The sequence below is a fragment of the Plectropomus leopardus genome, chromosome 12 (assembly GCF_008729295.1).
Source record: "Plectropomus leopardus isolate mb chromosome 12, YSFRI_Pleo_2.0, whole genome shotgun sequence".
NCBI lineage: Eukaryota > Metazoa > Chordata > Actinopteri > Perciformes > Serranidae > Plectropomus > Plectropomus leopardus.
In genome coordinates, this window is record NC_056474.1 from 23,697,941 (window position 1) to 23,723,441 (window position 25,501).

General features: G+C 38.2%; 1 protein-coding gene across 3 annotated transcripts in view; it reads right to left on the bottom strand.

Annotated features, from left to right (window-relative positions):
* Window positions 1-718: 718 nt before the first annotated feature.
* The window catches only part of LOC121951095 (rho GTPase-activating protein 12-like), a 67,415-nt gene continuing 42,632 nt past the window's right edge, over window positions 719-25,501 (bottom strand). The window contains exons 3-18 of one of the 3 annotated variants that reach the window (XM_042497315.1): window positions 16,098-16,367; window positions 14,636-14,842; window positions 13,553-13,633; window positions 12,430-12,558; window positions 11,229-11,303; window positions 9,807-9,868; window positions 8,785-8,866; window positions 7,263-7,364; window positions 6,335-6,433; window positions 5,381-5,480; window positions 4,924-5,043; window positions 4,094-4,192; window positions 3,800-3,877; window positions 3,525-3,659; window positions 2,915-3,020; window positions 719-2,143 (exon numbers count right to left, since the gene is read on the bottom strand). In XM_042497315.1, coding sequence (XP_042353249.1) covers window positions 1,969-2,143; window positions 2,915-3,020; window positions 3,525-3,659; window positions 3,800-3,877; window positions 4,094-4,192; window positions 4,924-5,043; window positions 5,381-5,480; window positions 6,335-6,433; window positions 7,263-7,364; window positions 8,785-8,866; window positions 9,807-9,868; window positions 11,229-11,303; window positions 12,430-12,558; window positions 13,553-13,633; window positions 14,636-14,842; window positions 16,098-16,367 — 1,920 coding nt within the window. In that variant the 3' untranslated portion in view covers window positions 719-1,968. The remainder of the gene's footprint in view (window positions 2,144-2,914; window positions 3,021-3,524; window positions 3,660-3,799; window positions 3,878-4,093; window positions 4,193-4,923; window positions 5,044-5,380; window positions 5,481-6,334; window positions 6,434-7,262; window positions 7,365-8,784; window positions 8,867-9,806; window positions 9,869-11,228; window positions 11,304-12,429; window positions 12,559-13,552; window positions 13,634-14,635; window positions 14,843-16,097; window positions 16,368-25,501) is intronic. The other 2 variants (XM_042497316.1, XM_042497317.1) reach the window with 2 other exon arrangements.

Consider the following 25,501-nt stretch of genomic DNA (forward strand, 5'->3'; position numbering starts at 1 on the left):
GCCATATAACATCAAGAATAACCCACTGACTCACTCCACCCCGCTCAGAGGTGTCCTCCTGCTAAACTTATTATGTACATTTGTAGCCATAACACACACACACGCACACACATACGTGTGTGTGTGTGTGTGCGTGTTATAAAGTGTTAAAATATTATTATATTTGAAAATAAAACTAAATTATCAAGGGCCATCACAACTATGAGTTGAAATTATGATAAACAATAGAAATTTAGACTGTCTAAATTAGGCATTACATTTCAAATATGAGACATGAAGTCTAATTTATCAAATATTATAAGTCAGAATGATAATGAGACTTTTGACTTAAAAGTAAAAATTAAAATGTATGTTAACTGAGGATTAAAAAAAAAAAACAACTAATGTATGGACTTTGGACTTTCTGAATCAATGGCAACCTAAATCAAAGAATTTTATATTAGAAAATTAAAGCTCTGTCTAATATTTACTTTAAATTTTGGCTTTGTGTCTCAAAAGCTCAACTTATATTGAATTTTATTTCATATCATTTATTTTAAAGTTGGCTTAAATGGGTTTAATACTGGAAAAAGATGTAGAATCTGTGTGATCAAACCTCTGTTTCTGGCAGTGTCACCTATATGGTCTGCAAACTGAACTATATGAAACTACAGTAGTGTAAGTATAAATTCGTACACAAAAGTATAAAAACAACATAAAGAAGATTTCTGGAAATATCTCTTATTAGAGGTCTTTATTCCGGTTCGATAAAGCCAACAGTTTCTCTCCAAAGTTACATTCAACAATCTTCCATTTACCAGACACACAAGTAAACCTCCACATCCCCTGCTCATCACTTTATTCCTCACATCTGTTGGTTACACACTGATCACAAAATCGTGATTTCGCCCTCATTTCATATTTTTAACATTCCAGGTATTTATATTTACTATTTGTACAATATATTGCCATTAAATCCATTCATCCATCCACCTCACCCTCATTCACATGCACACACATAAACACTGTACAGATTTATCAGTGGAGACATGTTCAAAGGCCGTTTGCCTTAATAACCATGAGTTGAGGAAAGACACAGCTGAGTACCATTTGTTTGCTTTTTTTCAAGTTCTGACCGCTGCAAGACGATTTGTTCTTAAAGCCAAAATGAGAAGGTGTCGTGCAGATATATTACAGAGTGATAACCTCTCATGTGTTCAGAGGACCCCGCTCCAGTATTTCAGGAAAAGGAAGATTCAGAGAGAGGTAGAAGGGGAACAAAATATGTAAAATAAAAGGAAAAAGAAAGGGAGATAATGCTCAAACAACATTTAGTTCCTAAATAAAAGACCTCCATATCATCCCTTCTTCTCCTTGTTTCTTCTCTAAGTGTCTAAAGCCAAGCACAGCAGTTTGATTTCTTCCGTTAGTTACCCAGTGTGGTTCATACAGGAGTGATGAGTCTTTACAGATCATAGGATATACAGTACAGTACATTCTCCAACCTCCAATACTGACGTCTCCTCTGTGATTAGAGGCTACTGAGGCCCATTCCTCTGCTTTGGTCTCAGTCAGTCTGTGCAGTAGTAAGAGGCTTGTTTGGCCCATGAATTCGTTTTAGGATTCCAGTGTCGGGACAAGAGGACGTCACCTTTGCAGTAAAGTGGCACAAATGCAGCTGCAGGAGAAAACGAGACACTGAAAGTGCAAAGAGTCTAAACTTTTTTTTTTGGTCACTACTTAGTTACATCTACGTTTTTGTTCATGACATTTTCGGCTTTGGTCCGGAAGTTGTACGAATGGAGAAGCCAGTGACCGCAGGTTGGTTTGAGATGAAGAGAAGCTGCCCCAGGTCCGGGCTGGACCAAGCAAAGCCAAGCCAGGACGGGCCAAGCCGGGCTGTTTTTGGCAGGGCCACGCTGGGTTAGGAAGAGCTCTGAGTTGGGAGAAAAAGAGACAAAAAAGAGGCTCATCCTCCAGCGTCTCTTTCTACCTGCCAAAAATGTTCTCGTACTCCAGCAGTATTAGCTCCACTATCTGGTTCTGGTAGACCATGTGGACTGCAATGTTCCAGGTCTCTGTTTCAGGCCGCAGCAGTGTAGGGCCGAACACGATGGCCACGCTCTGAGTGGTCATACGGTTTTCCTCGCCATAGTCGATCACCCTGGAGGGACAAGTAGGACACAGGGTCAAATATTAATATTTTAAAAAAAGTTGAAATAAAACCTGATAACAGAAATACTCTATTCTCTACTCTATGTCAGTCTGCTCCATAATGCTTCAATTTGTATAATCAGGTCTATAATTTATTATAATGCGCTGCAGAATCTTAATTAAGACACACGCACACATGCACTTCATTATCTGTAATATCATCTAAACAGATAACTGGCTGGTACTGTATGGTGGGAAAAAGTACTCAGCACTTTCGGTAAAGCAAAAAAATCAATACCACAGAGTAAAAATACTCTGTGTCAATTAAAAGTCCTTCATTTAAAATTCTACATGAGTAAAAACATAAAAGTATTTCCATCAACTGCAAGTACCAAAAGTAAAAGCACTCATTATGCTGAATGGCTCATTTCAGAGTAATGTTTATCATATTATTGGATCAGAATTATTGATGCATTAAAGTGTGCATCACTTTAATGTTGCAGCTGGTGAAGGTGGAGCTTATTTGAATTTTGTTATGTAATTCTGTATAATTTGTGAAATTGAAAATTAAATATTTTGAGTAAATCTACATGTGTAAGTCATCTTGGACTCTGGTAAATAAAATCGACATTTTTTTTAGTTTCCTGACATATTGTTGACAAAAAAGACAGATTGATAAACAAAAAAATACATTGTTGTACATCTCTTAAGAATGGTACCTATTTATTGTTATTTTTGTATTAAATTGGAGAAAAGAAATCAATTAATCTCTTTGTCTTACTTCCTGAGGTGTTTGAAGAGAGCCTGCATGGTGTCGTGGTTAGGTTTGGGCAGCTGTCTGACCAGATCTTTGATGGACTGAACTTTCTGCTTGTAGTCTGCAATCTCTGCAAAAGAAAAAAAATGCAAATTTTATGAAAGTTCTAATTGAACAATCTGGATTCATGACAGAGTTACACGCATTTTCCTGTTGCTTCACTGATGCAAAGTTGCGAAGAGTGTACCTTATTGATAGTGGGTTATGGCTAAGTTACAGATACCTAATCACTACATAAGTGGGTTGACTTTTAAGTGGGGTTTGGGGTCATAAGTGGTCCATGTACGTTTCAATGAGGTTTCCAAACAAAGTAATACAATTCTAATTGCAAACTGGACCATCAAAAACAATAAAAGCTCAAAACAAATATTTCACTGTTGAACATATCACTGTATTCAATTTAACTTCTTCATGTAAGCCAAAAATGCTTAAGAAGCTGAGATTCATGAGGCCATTCCTGAAGTAAACAGTGTGACAGCCTGCTTAATAATACAGACAATTATTTCCCTTCAGAGTGTGAGTTACTGCATGACTAAACAGGGATGTGTGTGGTACAGCTGTATGGAGCACGTACTGATGGCGCTGACAAAGTCATGGAAGAGAGCGTAGGTGAAGAGAGGCTCCGGCAGCTCTCTGAAGTACATCTTTAAAGCTCCAGCTGTCACATGGATGTCCTCCCACTTTGCATCTGCCAGGTTCACCCTCTCATCTGGACACACACAAACACTTCAGTCAAAGTGCTGTCCACAGACACTTATAAAAAGTTATGTGACCAACACAATAAAAAAAAAAAAAAAAGAAAAATGTTTTTTGTCTATGTCTATGTTGTTCCAGACAGTGGTAACTTACCGTGATTGACAGCAAAGCGTAATTTTTGTATGATAGCCAGGTTCCCACTAACTCTGTACAGCCCGTCTACACACAGACCTGCAGAGGATCATGGGAGGAAAACAATCAGTTATGTATATTGTTTCTTTTATTTGTTTTGTGGTCCAGAAGAAAAATTGACTGCTCACACCTGTCCTAAGTAACTCTACCTGTGTTTTTACAAGGCAGTAAACTCCACCCTCCTTTTACTGCAGGTACATTAATTATCATTTCCTGCTAACTCAGGTCTCAAAAGTGACATCTATCTGAACCCACCATTGTTCTCCACGTGGTCGATGCACATCTTGACAAAGATCGGCACCGTGCTGTTCTCCCTGTGACACAAACTGGACAAGCTACAGCCGAACACCTGATCTGAAGACACGGAAAGACAAAAACCACAGTCATAACACAGTCCAAAGTCCTTGATTTGTATCAGCATGTGTTTTATTGACATCTCCTTATGTCTTATTGCTCTCTATTGCAGAGAAACGAAAGGAGAGTTTATTTCTGTGGGCTCTGTAATGTCGTGTAAGCTGAGAACATCATGGGACAAATATATAAAATGATCGTCATTATAAAACTCTTTGGGGTTAATTATTATAGAACTATATAACATGATTTTTTGGTGATTCTGTCAGCAAACTGACTTGTTAGATGACATTAAATACAAAAATAGGGTATAATTAAGGTGAGAGTAAATTGATCTATGTTAAGAAGCGCTTAATCTGATTTATTTATACAGATTTGATATAGTTTGTAATTAAAGTTAAAAAAAACAAACATGTAAAACATAAGCAGATAGAATATGTGCAGTTCTAAATTAGAATATGAAAAGAAATAAAATCACATTAAGTAGTCTTTTTTTATCTTCAGTTGAGCTTTCTGTGATTACAAAAACAGCAGCTAATGCCACAAATCTACAGTGTCAACCTCAAATACTTTTTTATATATTCCATTAACGTAATCTATTAGTAAAATCAACTTGACATTTATTGTTTACCCCCAAAGAATGAGTCTGACTCTTTCTGTGCTGCAGGTAATACCTATTTAAATTCTACACTATTTCAGGAAGAGAAGCGGGAGAAAATGTTACTCTCTGGTACCTTTAATGTATCCCTTGTCTCTGACGGCCTGCAGGGTGGGACGGCGTGTCAGAAACTTCTTCAGCTTGTGTCTGGTCTTCTTGTTGTCAGAATGGTCCATGCTGGTGGAGGTCTTCATGGCTGCAAAGGAGAAATGGGACATGACAGTATTGTCCACTGCTCGTCTCAACACACTGATTGCCATGACAGCCACAGGATTGTTTGAAGGAAATGAAACTGATAAGCAGTTGTTTTATAGGGCAAGGAGGACACCTGACATATGACACTTTATAATTTCATTCTAGGTCTTGTAAAATGTGCAATATGCACCTTGTTCATTCACCCTGCTATTATATTACCCTTTTTTCCCAATTTATTATCAGTTTTACCAAAATGTTTGTCTTACCTTACTTTTAAAATACAACAACCATGGTATGTGTTCATACATCTGTTCAACACTATTAAACAGCGCACAGACCTCTGCCTTTCTTTGAGTCTCTGTGTTCTTTCTCCTTGTCGTGTTTCTCCACAGGAGACTCTGGCATGTCCTCTTCAATGGCCTCATCAGACTCCCAGGCCTAAGACACACACAGACACACACACACACACACACACACACATGAACACACTGAAATATGATACAGGTTGTAAAAACCTCTAACCTTTGGACACTCAGAGCAGCAAAACAACAAACTTGATCTGTTGATTACAAATGAGTTGACCTTAAAAAAAGGGCATCTTAACATCCAGGATTATATTACTATCCTCATAGAGTTTCAGATTGTATGTCTGTTTCAATTCAGTCTTAATTCTTAGAGTGAGTCCAGTGGTTTTCCATGAATGTTTATTTTAGCTCTTACGTGTTTTAATAGTTTTTTTAGCATGTAGGAAAAACAAACAAACATAACCATTGAGTCATTACCCTGCAAACACCAAATATTTGTCCTATATTTCTCACACTCCTGTTTATTTTCTCAGTTTGGCCCCAGAGGTTAAAATGAGCAGTTGGTGTTTAGTTGCAGATACGGCAGAATTAACAGACCTGAATGAAAATATGCATTATCAAAACAAGTAAAACATGTCGACAGTCTTAGGTTAACTGTGGCAAAGGCTGCTATTTTTTTGATGTGGCACAGTCTAAGATGCCCACCCTTTTCACTTATGCATTGTTTCAAGCTGCATGACAAATCCTCTCATTGTGGACATGAAAGTTCCCAAATTGATCTTTACGCTTGGTTCAAGCAGAGGCCGGTGTTTCCAGATTGGACAGTATCTCACCCAGGCAGGCTATATTTTTTTTAATTGGGCGAGTGGAAAAAACTGTCTTGTGTGGGTCGTGATAAATTGGGCTGCTTTTTGTCCAATCAGGCCACACTGGCAGAGGCAGAATGAAGGGTGACGATGAAGGTGGGTGAAAGCGTAAGGTCCTCACATGAGTGCTAATGGTGTCCTGCAGCGCTCGATACCAGTCACTGACAACACCATCGTTTTCTGACTGGATCAGTAATTCCGTTCCCTGTCGTGTCTTCACCTGCAACCAGGAGAAAAGCACAAAGTGATCAATAATCAAGCAAGGAGAAATGTTTTTGCAGAATATTATGATACTGCAGTAAGTTTGACCTTCAGTTATAAAACGCCATCACTTCATCATTATACCCCATTAGACATTTGTGAGAAATTTTGTCATAATAACATATGAATTCTTAAATTATGACCAAAAACAAGTTTTGTGAGGTTCCTTTGTCCAAGTGAACGTTTCAGCCAAATTTGAAGATATTTTCTCAAGGCCTTCTTGAGATATTGCATTCATTAGAATGAGACAGATGAGGTCCCAGTGACCTTGACCTCTGACCTTTGACAGCAAAAACTTAATCAGTTCATCGTTGAGTCCAAGTGGATGTTTGTGCCAAATTTTAAGAAAACCTCCTCAAGGTGTTCTTGAGATATCACGTTCATGAGAAGGAGACAGAGGGGATATCACTCTAACCTTTACCTCTGACTAGACTAAATTTAATTAATCAATTGTCATATCCAAGTGGATGTTTGTGCAAAATTTGAAGAGGTGTTCTTCATATCGCGTTCACAAGGATGAGATGGACAACCCATCGACAGAGCTTTTGGCCTCTGCTTTCGCCAGGGCGGAGGTTAACGCAGTTTATTAACTGGGTTAACTAGTTTAGTTTTCAGAACTAAACTGCTCTGACCTTAAAACAGAGTTCACAGGTGAACCAAAAAGGTAATATATCATAAAACTACACCTTGGATTTGTGTTTGTATTTGAGGCTTTTCAGCACTTTCTTTGACAAAAAAACATAAATACAGATTCAAAACAGGGAAGATAACAAGGAACTCTTCCTCACCTCTATAACGTGCTTTTTGCTAGACTTGTCCTTGGAAGCCCATTCCACTGAGCCGCCCCTCAGATCAACAGTGAACTCTGGTTTGGACTGACCACCTCCAAACTGGACAGAGAGAGAAAACAAATCAAAGGAGGGCATATTAACACAACAGAGCCTGTTCATGAACACTGTTCGTCTTCAGCCTGGGCCGCTCAAACATGCAAACATTTGTGTTGATGAGAACAAATGCTGCATTGATAATGGAGGGCATGTAAGTTGTAAATTCGCAATTCTGATCAACTGTTGTGCCAAATTTAAACTTCACCTTTCAGTACAACACTTTAACAGTTTAGCTGTTAAACATTCATTGTGATGTGATAGCTGTGCCACTTGCATTTAGTTATACTTGATTCTGGAGGACTATGCTGTTTGAAATCTGTCCTTAACTGTAGTGTCGTTTGCTGTCTTATTTGTCCAACAATCACCACACAAAAAGAATTTTCTAAAGGTCAATAATCACAACTAAATACAAGACATGCATGTATTTCATATGTTTTATTCTAAATCCATGTAGAGAGGAAATTCTCTGGGGTAATTTGGTGAATTTGCATGCTAGATTTAAATTCTCAACATTAAGAAAAATGACCCAATAACACAATCAAACTTCATTACCATGTTTTTTACCCTGGGAGCTTATTAACTGTGGAAAAAACTTTGCAGAAAGAAGTCATTTGCTGAAGTTTCACATCAGCAAATGACTCCTAGTTCTGCCTATCAGCTTATATATGTGCAATTAACTGAACGTAATCCAGCCTGTGTAATCGGAAAGCTATAGACCTCCATGAACTTTTCTACTTCTCCACTTCCAAGAAAACAACTCCGTGATTAAACCTCCTGAACTCCATCCTGCCCTTTGAGGCAAAAACAAACCTAACTGCCTATAATGTTAAATAAATGGGCCTATTTAAAGTCAAGTCAAGCCACAGAGAGAAACGACATAGCACATAATGACACAGTAATATTGTCCCTAATCATTGCCCCGTGCCAGTGACTACTAACACACAGAGGGGTTGGGGTCATGACAGACAGGAGGAAGGTGGCATGCAGGGGAGGAGAAGGAGAAATAAGCACACAAAAGGAAGGAGGAAGCACATACAGAGGAGGCTCTGTCGAGCCCAGAGCAGCCATAGGAGACGGCAGGACGTTTCTTAGTGGTGGGCCTCCAGTTACTCAACAGTGACAGGAGAAATTCAGGGAAGGAGTCACTGTGGTAGTATGGCTGCATGGTAGGGATGGAGGGGGGTGAAAACAAGAAAGACAGATCCACTCCCATCCAGTGACCTGACAAACCACTAAAGACAATACACTTTTAGGCCCTGTATTTTTAAAGAAAAGTGGGCGTAAAAACAAAACTGTGCAGCATTAAAAAGGCACAGCTTTACTTCTCATCGTGTGAATATACAGTGACTATTTCTGTGTTCTTTTGTTTACTCTGGATCTTGCTGTGTTTATGCGGAAGAGATAAAAAGTTTCTGTCACTGACCCAGCTTGTCCCGCCTCCTTGGCCTTTGGCAAATAGCAACGTGGATCCTTGGAGCACAGTCCAGGAAGAGGTCCAGTTCTTCCTGCAACACAGTTCATACACACTGTTACAGTACTGAAAGTGAAACTCAGTAGTGTAATATAACAAAGTAATAATATTTAGTTACAGTACTTAAGTTTTTTTTTGAGTATCTTTAGATAACTTGAGGTTTTAGATTTCTGTCAACTTTTACCTTTACTTAAGGACTTTTTCACAATAAAATTTATACTTTTATTCCACTGCATTTCACCATAGCATTTTAGTTACTTACAACAAAAAAGGGAAGGCACTGACGCGGGATGAGAGGATGGACAAATGAAGGAATGGGAGGGAAGGAAAACTGTTTTTTGTTCTTTAAATCCTTTAAGTTGCAAAAAAGACCTTTATTCCTAAAGTGTAAGTTAGGCTCCATTTTTTAAGTGGTCTATATTAAAAAGAAATAAATGTAATAAATAAAATGTAATAAATAAATCAAACTCCTAATTTTAAATTCTAATTCTATTGTTTATTACCAGCATTTATTTGTACTTTTACTTTAATAGTTAAGTACATTTTATAACATAAAATTATTTTTTAACTTATGTACAGTAAATATCAGATACTTTAAGACTTTTACTCAAGTTATATTCTAATAGGGGATTTTTTTCTATTAGTTATCTGTGCTTTAAATAGTATAGTAGTAGTAGTATAGTAGAGTCTTTTGGACAGACCTTATTTAAGGCTTTTAACTTAAAAAGCCATTAATGTCATGACGAGGGTGCAAAAATGCTAACTCATTTTCGTGTTTTAGGATTCATTCCTGCACCACTCTGTTGGAATGAATGGAGACAGACAAACTGAACTATTCAAAGAAAATGAGCATTAAGTTGCCCTATGGAGAAGCAATACTTGAGGTCAAAATCTCCATAGCTTACCTTTAAAACTAACTCCACATAATACAGTATAATGTTAACAATTGTTTAGGTTTGGTCCGCACCACTCACCGTACTTTCTTGCCATGCTCGGTGATCTTTGTCACATTCAGAATGCCGCACTTTTCAGATGGCTGGAGAGAAAAAAACATTAAAAAAGCGGGGTTACACGCACATCAATCACTATGATTACGAACCACAGATGGATGACAAGAGAGAAAGCTGCTGTCAAGACTGAATACTGGTGAACAATAAGACTGTGTCACTCTATTGTAAAACACCACCAGCACCACAAAGTACCCCGCCACCAGAACAATCACCACCTTCAGCTTGAAGGAAAAACATTATTCCCACTCAAAAAAAAAAGTAACAAAACTCCAGAAAGTGACATCAGATTGAAATAAATTAGAAAATAAGTAAAAAGTAAACATGGATTCTTAGCAAAACTACTTGTCCAGCATTTAGCCGGGGATCTTTTGATTCATATTTTGACACAAAGGACAATAGAGAACCCCAGTGATGAGTCCTAAAATCCAGAAATAAATGAGCATTTCTGCACCTCCGGTTCCCTCGTCTCAAAGACCATGGGTTTTTTGAATGTTTTTTTTTTTTTTGAAGCCTGAAATAAGGTCTGTGGTTAACACATGCTAAAGAGACTTCCATGTTTTTGTCTACGATATAAAATCGATCAGTAAATACCACACTGTGATATTTGAAGCTTTTATGTGTCTTAAAAAATACAGTTGCTAACAAGCTGCTAAATGAGACTCAAGAATGTCATTGCATCAAACTGCGCTGAACAGCTTTACGGCCTTGCAGCTGTAGCGACGCAACCGTAGTGTAGTTTGTTATAGCCTAGCATTAGTTTTTTACATCAGGCAATTATATTTAGACTTCAAAAATCCTGAGAGTGGTGTTCATTTGTGGAGATTATCTTGCTGAACAAAATGTGCAAGTATCATTAATTTTTATTTACCACAGAGCTTATTTTTTGCCCTGATCACAAATCCAATGGAAAAATCCCAAATGCTTTTCGACGAAGGAACCAGGGCAACATTAGTTTCCCAGTTGGCCTACAGAAAAATGTCATCCCTGGGGCACTCTATTTTTGGAGCAATAAGCACACCTAGGAACAAACAACAACATCTTAACCAAGTCCTGACCAAGTTATTCCTCAGAAACATTACCAATCAGCACAGCTTTTTAACAGAGATTCTACACAGGCTCGAGTTCAAATTAACTATCTTACTGAAACTTTAATCCTGCTGTATGAAGATAAGAATCTTTACTGTGACAAATATAGTAATATGTGTGATCATCTAAAAGTAAATGTTCACTGTAAAAAAATATTTCTCTCAATTAACTTCTACACCTGTGTAGAAACTCTGCATAAGCTACAACACTGTGTCACTGCCTACAACAGAAACATATTCAAACCCCGCAGGACAGAGCCTAGTGGGTGGTGAAGAGACGAGGTGAGGGGTGAGTACTAACAGAGGTAGGGGGCTTGGGAGACGAAGGGCAGGAGTCAGAGTCAGGAGAGGGGGGCTTGGGGCCCTGAGGAGCATCCTAGTGAGGAGACAGGGATGAAAAAACACACTGTCACATAAGCTAACAACAGAAGGTTAATGAGAAGATGATGAGAGGTTAAGAGGACATAGACAGCTGAAGGAGTGTGATGGCAATTAGCAGCAAGATTATGATTCTGCAAATTGTGTTGAGTACCTGTGTGATGTCCAGGAGGCAAGAGGGGATTATTAATTAGATGTGGAGGCAGGTATTTATCACAGTGCCCGTGTTGCTACTACAAACTACTTTATCTTTCAGCATTTTTTGAAACAAATCATTTCTGTATCATTGTGGCCAAATGCTCAAATAGTTCATGATTGTATGTTTATTGTCTTGGTGGAATGATTCAAATGAACTCAATCAACTCAGGGAATCAGGCGAAAACAATTTGACGTGAAGATGGGGATGCAGTTGTTACTCCTGTTGTGTGATTATTGTCATGCACCATGATTGTCTGCTTGGATTTAAGGGACAAGCCACCGATGGTCGGTCCGACGGGCTACTGACTTGATGTTTGTATGGGTGAAGGCGGGCAGAGCCTGCACGGAAACGTCTGGTTTTTAACAGCCGCTGCAAAGCAATCAGTCTACTACTGAGATTCTGGATTCATGATGTTATATTTTATAAGTGGTCACATGTGATACCAGCTCCATCTAGGACTGAGTGGGATGGAGAAAATCAAATATCACAATATTTTTGACCAAATACCTTAATACCGATATTGCAACAATATTGTGATTATTGGTTCTTTCAGAAAATATTTACACAATGAGATGTTTTAAAAGTAGTCATCAGAAATGTGGATTTAAAGACTTTGTGGATAAAGGGAAACAGTAGAACAGTTAGTACTTTTGTAAATTCAATAATCACATCACTTTCCTATGATGCAGCCTTTACAACCAGGACAAGACAACACTTATGACATTACTATATTCACGACAGTATCTAGTCCTGTTCACAATATTGATATAATATTGATGCATTGTCCAGCATTCGGTCTATTTGGAACAAACAAAATTTACTTTTCTATAAAAACTTTCACTGGAGACTTTTTTTAGCTGTTAAATTGAGTATTTAAAAGAAAGTTTGTCTTAAGTGTGTGGTTTGCAGATTTGGTGTATCAAACCTTGTCATTGGGATCTGGGACGTAAGCGCTGTGTCTCCATTTGGTGAGGACGATGGGCTCCACATGTTTCCTGTCCAGACTGCGACTCTTTGGAGCGTCTCCAGATGGCTGAGGAGGGGAGTGATTGTACTGGAGGGGAACAAGGATGCGTACTACGTCAGTGTATTTTTAATTTGATCTTATGCAAACTTCAAACAAATTCACCTGAATTTAACAAATGTTAATCATTGGTTACAACTGAATATTCATTTTAATCAACAATTTTGGGGCAGCGACAAAGATATAAGCATCCCCATAAACAGAAAACTGTAGATTGAACCAACCTACTGAAAAAAGTGCCAAATATTATGAAGTGACAGATCAGTTTACTAGCGCTGCAGCTGTACACCTTGGCATGAAAAGAGGAAGGAGAACCTCACCTGTGCATCTCCTTTCCTTCTTGACTCCTTGTCAGACTTTTTACACATATGATACTTCCACTTTAAAAAAACTTATTTTAGAGTTCTATTAAAATAAATTGTTGCACTAAAAAACCCTCTGCATAAAAATACTAACAATTGTGTGCTACCGTATAACCTGATATTTTCTGAGACAGTTATCAGACCATGAACATCTCACACTACAGAATCTCCTACAGTGCAGTGACTGAGCTCTTAATCTTCAAAATGTTTCTTAAATTCTTGATTGTATTAAAAAAATAAACTGTGAACAACTTTAATGCGCAAATAATTATTTTAGTAATTTATAAAGCTTCTACAATGTGTTAGTTTTTTCTTACTTTTATATGATATTCAATTATCTCTTCGTGATTGAGGGCTGATTTTCAGACAAAAAAAACAGCTAAAAGAATGGTTGAAATGTGCTGGCTCTATTTAGATTTATTTATTATGAAAACAATCACTAGTTGCATCGCCCCTCTGCACTCACTAGAGTTACCTTCTCATCCCTTTGTAGGACAGCCAGGTTGATAATTGAGCGGGAGTTTGTTTGTCAGTTTTGCTGTTTTTTACTGTTTCATCACATTATCTTTATAATCAGAAGTTCAGCATTTAATGTTACTTATACTGGCCATTTTGAACTTTTAATCAATTGATGAACTGAAAGGATTGCCAATGAGTCTTACCTTGGGTAGCTCCCATTCTGACCTTGAACCATCTGCACTATAGTAATACGGTCTGCCCTGCTCATCAACGTGCTTTAACCACTGCAGGTAACGGACAGGAGAATCACAAGACTTATTAGTGTAAGTCCTGACATCATTATTACACAGTATTTGTGCAAGGACGACAATGATGACTGACCAACGACACAAGCAAGGGGAAAGTTCACTTCACAATCAAAAATACATATTTTTCCTCGTACCTGTGGTGTTTTTTATCAATCTAGGTTGTTTTGGTGTGAGATGCCAAATGTTGGGGATATGGTAAATGGTAAATGGCACCCAGCTTGTGGTGCTCAAAGCGGCAAATAAATACACTTGAAAAACTCAACAGCAAAACGGCGTCCTTCTCGACTGAGCTGTAACATTGGTTTGCTCAGTGGTGCTAGGCAGGCTAGCAGTATTTGCATGCTGTCTTCTGTGCTGTGATACAGTTGGTGTGTGTAGTTTGGTATAAAGCAATAAGTTCCTACATGAAACTGCTCACAACTAGATCTTTGGATTATAGTGAGTAACTGGGTCGTGATTTCTGGACAGAGACATTGCTGTTGACTTTTTCAAATGAATATTTGGCTCTTTGAGCACGACAAGCTGAGTGCCATCTAGTTCCATTATATTTAAGAGAAAGTAGATATTTCTATGGCATATATCCCCAACACTCAGCAGCTCACACCAAAACAATTTAGATTGATACAGAGCACTACTGGTAAGAGAAAAAATATGCATTTTTGATTTTGGCATGAACTGTCCCTTTAAATCTTAATGTACTTCTTGATATTAAATGTGGCTAATACATCATTATACTGTGCTCCTGTATTCACTTTTCTCATAATACATCTATTTTTTTGGATATGCACGTGTGATCACAGGTATTTTAATTCTGTCTCTAGCAGTGATAATCATTCTCATACTGCATCAGTGTGGAGAAAGCATTTGAGTCGTGCACTATAGGAGGAAATAAACCATAAATCAACCCCAAATATGCTCCCACATGCATTCCCAGAAATCAGTAAAGAGACAGAAAATTAGCCCTTGTGCAGTTGGTACCTTCTCATTAGTATAGTCGCTGACGTACAGCGTGTGGCCATGCTCGTCCATCTCTTCCGACCAACCACGTGGCGGCGAGCCATACTGACTGTCAGACTGGCTAGAGTAGGTACTGAAGCAGGTGTCCTCCGACGACAGAGGCTGCAGTCGACCAATGGAGAGCGAGAGGAAGGGGAGGAAAGACGGCGAGAGCGAGAGAGGAGTGGTCTACCATCAGTGCAATGTAAGAGGAGAGAAGAGAGGGCATCTTTCACCAGAGAGTTACAGAGGAGAAAAGACAGTCATGCATCCAGAACCAGTAACTCATTAGAAACTACCCAACACCAATTTAAAGAGTACAGAGAATCAGGAGACCCACCGGAGAGCTAAATATCACTTATGTTCATGTTTAATTTTGGACAGTGTGGATCTGACAGTAGCTGCTGCAGTGTGACACAGACTAATTAAAGTGACAATAACTGTTTTGTGCCTGTAGGTGGCAGTGTGGTACAGACATTTAATGAAACAGACGCTGACTCAGAATCAGAGGTGACTCCCAAATGATTCAGGCTAATCTGCTATGACACAGAGCGCATGTGATTGTGTGAGCGTTGATAATAACAAACATGTAATCATTCACTGTTCATCAAATAAATCAAAACGTAAATCATTTTTCACAGAGCAAAAAGGCTGCATGTTTTATTTGGGGTTGGTTTTATATGGGATTTTTTAAATCATAGTTTTTTTTAATGAGCTAGGGTGTTTAATCAAGCTTCGTGTCTGAAAGAAAAAAAACTTTCTGAAAACTCTCTGAGATGCTTTTTGTCCCCTTCAACAACCTGTCAGCGCTGAAAGAACAATTTGCAGACGCCCTGCTCTGTCTTTATGCACTGCATTGTTGAACACAAGCCACTCACAATATGTGATGAAGAACTGGAATGTTTCATATGTTATCTATTTGATATTTTTCTCTGACTCATGATGCTTTGACTGAGTGTACACGAGCAAGTGTGTGAGCTTTTGTATTTATATACTTGTGAGAACCTGTTGGAGTTTAGAGTCTTTGCAAATTTTCAATTAGTTGTAATACTTTCAGTTCATTTGGATAAAATTAGGATTCTGAATGAATTAAAGCGAAGACTTGAGTTTAGAGTAGAGGGTAAAAGCCAATTTATACTCTGTCAAAACACCTGTTCAGAAAGCAATGTTTGTTTAAAACCACGTCTCAGTCACACCTGCTTTCTGTAGTGACTCACCAGGTGTTCACATGTGTGAAATGACAAGGTTCCCAGCGTTTTGCGAACTCCTATTGCCATATCTCTCAAATTCTTGCATCTTTATATCTTAGCTGCACTGACTGCAACAGTCTTGGAGAGGAGGTGTGAAATGTGGCTGCTTACGTGTTTGTTAATTTAGGACTCTTATTCATGTCACTGAAAGATGTGTCTGTGTATGTTTTTGTCCTTCTGTAAATGATCCATACCTCGGAGCTCTCCCCTGTGCTGTGGCTGTCTCCCCTGGAGCTCCCAGTGCTGGTGTCTCTGGCTCGTGGCGGCTTCCAGGTCCTCTCCTGGGTGGAGCGGTTGTAGTAGAAGTGCCTGCCGTTCTGGTCCTTGTAGGTCTCCCAGTCGCCCAGCACATGGAGTGGGGAGCCGGAGGGATAAGGGGGCAAGTTGGTCTGTGTGATCTTCAGTTCCTGGAGGTTGGTGTAGACAGGTGACTCGGAGCGGCCGTGGCCTGACGAAGATACTGTCTGATGGGGATCAAAGGGACAGAGAGAGGTGAAACTGTGAGTCATCTGTGAGTGCATTTAAGTCTGTTATATAATCAGGAAAGTGTTTCTTGACAGAGAGTGATGTCACAAATTTGCAGCTTTCAGAGTGTAAATCAAAAGCTGCACATGCAAGCTGGCGGACAATTAAATCTTAAAAACACCCCCTGAGCACACATCAAATACCTCACACCCGCACTGTTAATGTCAGGTTCCTGTTGAGCTCCACGTGGAGTCAGTCACTTAAATTTTGCAGCGTTGGTGCTGGACATTGAGTGGCATTGGAGAATAAAGGAAATGTGAAATAACTGAGGTTGAATCTGACGTCGCCATTGTTGACCACAGAAGAGCACAGCATTGAATGAAGGGGAAAAGGAGGAGAGGGGAAGGAAGTGCTGTTGTTATATAACAGAGTGGCATGCAATGACAAATGTCAGGTAGAAATAAGGAAGTAAAACTGATGGTCATGATACATTGGTAGGACTGTTTGTGCAGGCTCATCCTTACAGCTGGATACAAAGAGAACTGTGGAAATCTTAAAACCAAACAATTTAACAAGTATTCCCTTAAATATAGGTTCACTAAATTGTACATAAAAATTGCCCAGTAATATTTATTCTATTTCTTTTGGGTGCTAAAATAGCAGCAATGTAGACACCTCATAAATCTGCTGGTCATTAATGTTGAACATTAACTTTGAAAATGGGATTCAAACAAAAACAGAATTCATACATGAAGAGCAAGAGTTCAGATACAAAACTTGACACTAACAATAAGCACTGACATCTGCAAGAACTTTTCATTGACAATTTATTTGACAAATAATTTCATATATTAATAATTAATTGTTTATCAAGAGCCAATCACAATTTTCTGAAGCCTGAGGTTACATCCTCAAATGACTTTGTATGACTAACAGTCCAAAACTAAGACTTAGTTTATTATAAGATAAGCAAAGAAAAAGCAATATATCATATTTGAGAAGCTTGAGAAGCATCAAGTGCGCTAGCAATTTTGCTTAAATAAGAGATAAAGTTGCCAGTTTACTTTCTGTCAATTGACTGCTCAGTTAAATAAAGAATAACATCATCTTTAATAATTAAGATAACCATTTTGATTTTTAAAAAATGCCTTGAGTTTGGACAGCAAAAATTAAAAGTACTTTTTCTGCATTACTCTAAAAATTTAATTACTTTTTAATTTGGAGCAAAAATCTTAGGGTGCTCTTTCAATCCTGGACTGTTTCCATTTGATTTTAAATCAGAAGAAGTCTGTAAATTGATTTGCTGCAAACATTTTCTCATTAAACAGAATAGGAAGGCAGTCCAACACCAAACCAAAACTAGTAAGTCAGGAGAGTATACTGAAATTAACTTTGTCAGGTGACCACATAATTGAGTGAATTAAGATGATGATTATTTGTATGAATTACAGCATACTGATTTAAAAGTTAGCTCTCGCATCAAGTTGGACTACAACATTTTTCCCCGCTGTGGTGCGACCAGCGTGCTGCCTCTAATGACAGAGTATCCTTCTTCAAAAACCCTGACGCGTGACTGATCCAGTCAATGGGCTGCTTGTCATGATTATTTCATGCTGGCATTACAAAGACGCTGCCTGGCTGCAGTGCAACAGGGCACAGAGAGAGCCATAAATAATGCCAGTGCCCCGAGGCCTCCTAACACCGGCTCTGTGATGTTTTTATTGCACGGAGATCAATAGGGATGAAATATGCAGGAGCTGAGCAAACAGCTGGAGGTACCCAGAAGAATCGAATATTCACTAGACTAGATGAAGACTGAGAGGTGGACAGCTCAGTACAGTATCACAGCACAGCAAAATAAAAGTGAAGAGTGCATGTATTATATGTAATATATGTATTACAGAATTTACCAGTTTCTTCAATCTGAAAAGACTTGAGAAGAAAGCATTTGCCAGAAAGTCAGGCACAAAAAAGGGAACTTTCTTTGCAAGTTCTTCCATTGGGGCATTAAGCAAAGCACTCGACTTCCTAAGCAAAAGCCTTCTTTTACCTGAAAAAATATTGTGTAAAAACTGTAGACTGTGAAGCAAGGTGCAGCTTAAAAGTTAAGTTCTGCTTTAATGAAAATATATAAAATATTACCTCTGGCGGTGAGCAACTCATAAACACATCATCCTCTTCATGCAGTGAGATTGCCCTAAAAAAGCTTCTCCTCAAACGGATCATTGCCATCGTACCTGACCTTAATATTTGCCTTGTATGCAGCGTTCTCTGGTGACTCTGCTCTGTGGTCTTCCTGTATGAAGTGGAGTGAACATGTGATGTAGTGCATGGATCCGTCAAAGGGGAAGTCCTTGTAGTCAATCGACCGTTATAAAAAGCCAGTTAGGTAGTATACCTCTTCAGTGGGGGCCATTTAACCACTTTTTCCTCCAAAGGTTGTTCTGACATTAAAGTTCACGCTTATACCAATTTCCCTGTCATGGCACTATGTGGAGTTGTTTTTAAGCACCTGAGGACTCAAAAAGATCAGTCATCAATATTTTGTTTTGGCTGCTCAGATCACAGTAATGTTAACTTTCTGCTCCCTTTCACACTTCCAATCAATAGAGAAAAAGTTGACACATGATTTAAGAAGGGTCTAATGTATAGATAAAGCTGGGTGCAACTCAACTCAAGGATAATACTGAGCTTTTGCGGTAGAATAAATGTCTCATATCCTCAAATGGCAACTTAAAGGGAATTTGTAAGTAATCTTCATGCCAGACTGAGGAAATGCTTATATAATTGGTTTAAAAATGGTTTTACAGGCCACAAGGTTGTGAAACCATCTCCGTTCATGTAAAGCCAGAGCACAGTAACCACTAAAACTGCACTTATGTCCTCCAATGACAGCAGCAATGAGGGCTATGTCAAATAACAGCACTCATTATGTAACTAAAGGCTGCACCGCCAGGTTGGCTCATTAAAAATGCACAGGGTGTCTTCTTGACTTCATTATAGCGGCAGTATATTCCGGAGCAGCTGGTGCTGGACATCTGGCGTGAACAGACTGACCACCTAATCAATACTGAGCTCTAAACCCACCAAACCACAGCGGGACATTAAGAGGTTGACCTCTAACATTGAGGGAGCTGCTTTCTTTGAAAGTACACTGCGCTTTAGTCGAGGTTGCCCGACGTACAAGTGTTATCATGTACTTCAGAGTTGAGAAGTGGCAGGAGTTACCTTGGGCATCCAGCAGGGATACCAAATTAAAACCTTTGATGTTTTTCTGTGAAGGTTATGTCAGGTGGCAGGCCAGTTGGATAGACATAAAACTCCTGATTTGATCTTGAATTGGAAAATATGGGGTAACCCTGTCTATGAATGTAAAAATGTACAGAGAGAAACCAAATACAACTTTCAAGGAGTATCAAAGCAAAAAAACAAAACAAAAAACTATCCAATTATTGATCTTTAATTATTGAATTGTGTAGGGTGGACTGTTAATGTTGAGTGAAAACAAAAAATGATGCCGTGAAAACACCTGGAACATTTGGTACCTTAAAACAGCTCACTGTTTAATGTTTAATTCAGTAAACACAGAGTGCTATTTGGGTCCCACTTGCAATTACAAAGCATTTTAAATTTGCTCTGATTATTCTTCATACTAATGTTTGCTGAAGCTCATGGCTCTTGATATCCATCTGCATTATTAAACTGACCGAAAGAAGACAGAACTTCTCAGCAACAATGTTGTAATAATTAAAACTGATGGTTATCTCATAAACGCAGAGGAGGGAGTGAGTAACTGTTTTGATAGTCACAAGTAAGTCTCAACTCTTTGCACTTAAGTCCCAAATAAAAAAAAATAACAATGCCCAAATCCTAAATTTTGAGTTTTGAGTCCTGAACAAGTTATAATGCATTCCCCACCAAATGTACTCCCATTAATAATTTATGTAAAATAAATTTATAAAAATCACAAATGCTTTTCAAATTTTGGATTTATTTGTTAAAACAAGTAAATTGGAAGATTTCCTGTCTCAGTCTGTAATTTTAGACCACCATGTTTTGTATATCCGCAGTATCCACAGTTTGTTTTTTGTCGACCACTGCATAGTTTCTGTTTTACGCAAATTAAATGATCTTCCTATCATTTTTTCCTACCGAAGCTCAGTAACGTAACGTTAATTCTTTGTGTCAGATTGGATAAAACTAAGTTGATCTGGAGATTTAAGTGTCAACTTGCTGGGAATGAAAAATGTTAATGTTGATTGTTTGAGGAAATGAAGGGAAATGGAATGATTCATGGCACACTTTAAAAAAACAACAAAAAAACACTTTTCAATCCTTGGGATTGAGGGGAAGGTATCAAGTGATGTCACCAGTCAATAGTTTTTAAGTCTAAGTCATAGTCGAGTCTCAAGTCTTCTAATTTGTGACTCAAGTCCAAATCATGTGACTTGAGTTCACACCTTTGCTAAAACTGATAGTAAAGTACATAGTGTTTCTGGGTTGACAAACTGACAGAAATTTAAGCAGCAATGTTTTTAAAAAGAAACAAATAAATATCAAAGTCTTTTTTTAGGCAAAGAGGTTAAACTTTTTTTTTCTATCTTCTCAAATTCTAGTATTTGCTTTTTTTCTTTTTGTTATATCTCTATAGGTTAAGTGTCTTTGGGTTTTGGATTACGGTCCAAGAAATCAGGCTACTTAAAGACATCCCTTTGGGCTCTGGGGAACTTATTTCATTTGATGGAGTTTCAAAAAGTTACAAAACCTGGCTGTGGGGAGAAAAATGATTATTAGTTGAAGACCTTAAACTAAATTAACTTATATTAACCAGTGAGCATCAATCCCACCAGAATTCAGCTCCTGTGCAGTCTGCAGTGAGAAGCACAGAGTCTGAGTGCACGCTACATTACAGCAGCCAAACAAGAGTTCTGATTGCAACTCAGCACACACTCGTAATTTCCTATTTCAGGCCAGAGCCGGAGTTAATGGGTAGAGAATAGGAGGGAGCAGAGAGTGACGCTACCAGTTCCAGATAGGCGACCTGCATAGTCTTATCTGAGCCGCCTGCAGCTCTGCAGTGGAATAATAATCACTGGTCTAGTGTTCTCCGGCCGGAGATAAACCACATCAGAGCCAGAAAGAAGAAGGAAAGATGGAGAGAGAAATGGGAGAAAACTGAGGCTTCAGGCACTGAATGCATCACGGCTAATATTAGACGGAAATGGCTGCAGATGCTTTGGCATCACAGAGTTTATATTTGGACAAGCCTGGTGTGAGATTCAGAACGCGGTGCTCATTTTATGCAAAGTTGTTGTCCTGATTCACCTGAAGTTTGAGTGAAACTGCTGGCTTGTTCCTTTTATAGCAAAGCTGGGTCTTTTCACTGTTTGTTTCAGTTGTGGTTTCAACTTCTGGTCTTAAAATCACTTATTTTGTCTGACCAGCAGTTAGAGTATCAAAAAGATATCCAAAGTGATCTGAGACAGAGCAAAGCAGTAAATATCTTTACTTTGAAGCTGCAAATGCTTTGTAGTGTTACCATGAAAAAATAACAAACAGATCGGCCAATAAACTAATTGATTTATCAGCTAATTATTCAAGCACCAACCTGGAAAGAATTTATAATCATATATTAACATCATATCAGTATTATGTATTATCATGTTACACTGGGTTTCCCACGTGATTAAAACATCTGCCGCCATATAGTGATTATATATTTAATTGGTGCTAAATAATTCATTAGTGGTTCTATTGGAATGTTCTGTTGGTTTGGTTATTTATTGCACCACACCATGGCACAATCAGTTTTATGAAGACCAGCTCACAAACACACACAGGAGCACCAGAACTTTAAAAACACTATATAACAACATGCATTCTAAAAAAACTCAAGTTGTTTTTATTCCCCTGACAATCTGTTAAAATTGTCTAGTCTTTTTCAGCTGATAGCAATCTACTGAAATCACTCTAAATGCAAACAGACTGTACGACTTCAGCTTATTAAAAAAAGCCTTTCTGTTTTCCGAGCACGTGAAACCCCAGAGAGACGGTCACAGCTGACCAGACGTGTGCTTAAATGTCCTTTAGATGGCAGCCTGACAGCAAAGTTTGTGAAGTTTTAACAGGGATTGGCCAGCGATGGAGGAGGAGGTGGGGTTCCACATGTTCACCTCCTCTCTCCTCCCCTTTTTCTGTTTGACACAGATGAACCTGCTCTGCTGCATACCAGCAGGAAGCAGGAACACAAAACATACACACTTGTAAACATACACACACTTTGATGCCAGCATAGAAGTGTGCGGGTTTGACAATAACATACGCAGATATGTACCACAACAAAAAGCCAAATTACTAAATTCATTCATATTTGGACAAAAGGTTTAATATAGTCAAACCTCTGAGACCCATACTGCATGCATTCAAAGTTATTTTTAATTAATTTAACTTCCTTCTGTCAGAGCTAAAATGTGTTACCAGTTCAGGATAAAAGCAGTTACTGGTATTATAGTGCTTGGGGAGCAAATGACCAGTGAAACCTGTCAGGAGAGTGTGACAGAGCCTGATCGAAACAGGAAGAAGGGAGGTTGTATCAGAGAGGAGTTGTGTACATGGAAAGTCGCCAGGTTTTCTTTCCTGGTAAGATTACAACACAGATACTATCACACATGTGAAACAGCCCCTGAGGTTTTCCAACGTATTAGCTGTAAGACTGCTCTTTTGATTTGTTAAGTTTCCAGGCATTTTTAATTTCTAACTTTTAACCATTTTTCCAATACTTATCTGTGTGGTGGCGGGGAAAGAACTGAGAACATGAGCAAGAGAGAGAAGAAGTTGTAGATGTAAATAATAAATAAGGAGCACAAGAACATCGAGTGGCTTAAGCTAAGATGATATTCTCAAGAGAACCTTAAAAACCTCAAGTTAGAAACATTAATGTCCATTTTAGGCCAGTGTCTCCTTCAGTCCGATCTGAGGTAATCTCATGAAATCGGACTGAGATGAATAATAGGGAAGAAACCGCGGACAGACTACAAGCCAACACAAAAAGGCACTGAAGCACTGGCACCACCCAAGGCAATTGCGCAACTCCAGAGCAATTACATTCAACAGGAAAAAAGAGTAGACAATGCAATGCAGGCAAAACACAGTGAATAGCCTGAGGTGAGTTTGAGCCCTGAGTGACTTCGTGATGTCAAGAGGCAACGACCACAGCATACTTCACAGGGAGTTACATCCATATTCATGTTAGGAAACTAGTTAACACAAATTACAGTTACGTGTGTTTTTGCAAACATCTGTTTGCTCACACATTCTTTCAAATGCAAAATAACAGAATGTTTTTGAATTAAACTATTTTATAAAATCTACCTGAGAAAAAAACAAAACGAGGACCAAGAAGAAAATACTTTACATCAGGTTGACACAATACATATTTACCAGGATAAGGAAATTTTAGATCAGGAAATAAAAATAATGTGACTATATTTTATGTTTATGACTATTTAGGGTGATGGCTGAATAGGCTGTATATTGACACTGATCTCCCTGATGAGACTTTGATTTAAAATAAAGTCTCAATCAGATTCATTTCAACTCAACACTGACCCACATCAGATAACTGCAATACGGAACAGATAAAAAAAAAAAGGTTTTCAGAATTGATCTCGGACACTAATTTCTTCAACAAGTGAGCAGCTATCATCAACATGACTTTTTTTTTAGTTTATAATAATAATTTTTTGCATGTTGTTCTGATTGAATTTCCACAAAATATAATAATTCCACAACATGTGGCTATAGGTGTAAAAATTAAACTACAGTTGAATAAATATTGAATCAATTAAGTAAAAATTGAATGATGATTAATTACACACAAAAAAAAATTACCCAGCCCTAGATGCAATTAATCCCCCCAAATATTCAATTTAGATTGACAATAATTCAACAAGTGCTAACATTTCAAAAGCTCTCGTTTTGCATTTTGTATATTACAAACACTAGCTATCATAATAACCCATTATCTAATCTGATCATTATCTACTGTCAGTTTATTTTCAGTCCCTCCACAGAATCATTTGATGCATTGTTTCAATATTAAGTTGATTGGTGTGTTTAAAGCTGAAATAGACCAAAGTCCATATTATAAGATCTACAGATTTACCTTTGGCTAACAACAAAGGCATGCAGTTAATTTACCCTATCAGGCCTACTGGGTGTTTTTGCTGCTTTTTGATATTTTGTGGTATGTGCAATAAGATCTGTTTGGAGAGCATTTTGTAAAAGAAAAAAAACAGTTTCTTTGTTCTTCAAGGGGCTAAACAGTTAGAGATCAGAGAGATGTGCGGTGCCCTCTTTTACATAATCCTGCAGAGTGTAGCATCACTGAAGTCTGTCAGAAAAGTCGGTCCACGGAGAAATCCTGGTTTTGTTCTGAATTTATCTCTGATCTGCTCGTGTCTCTACATGAGCTGCAAATGGGTCAAATGTAAGAAACAGCAGGAGGGTAAGAGGGCAAAGAAGAGAGTAATCCAGGAAGGAATGCAGAGAAGCTGCTCAAAGATGTTCACTCCGTTGTGTATCTTTGGGACTTCATTGCTGAACATTTATAGTACTCTGTGATACATCTTGGTCTGATTAAAATTAATATTAATGAAAAGAAAAATACATAGCCAGTCTTAACAGCTGCTGTTCCCACTGTCTCTCATTTTTAATTGTCTCTTAGCAGAAGTTCTTTAAAGATGAGCATATTAACTGACCTGTGAACATTACTTCATAAATCCACTGCTACAACAATGAAGCATGGTGGAGCTCTGTGTGTCTTAGTGGGTGTTCAGACTGAAAACAGTATTTAAAAAAAAACAGGCTGTGTGGAGGGCATGCTGGTTTAATAAACCTGTCTGAAGGTTTTTCAAATGCAAAAACACAACATTACATTGTTTTTAAATTATTATGTGGAAAGATTATCTCATCTAAATAGTTCCAACTGCAATCACTTTGTCTTTTGTTGTGACAGGGAGGTAACCAGTAGAAATGTGGCACTGATGTCACAAAATAGTATAAATCTATGGGCATTAGCCAATGCAGCCCATTGCCAGATAGTGATGCAGTATTTTGTGGCAAGAATTTAGCC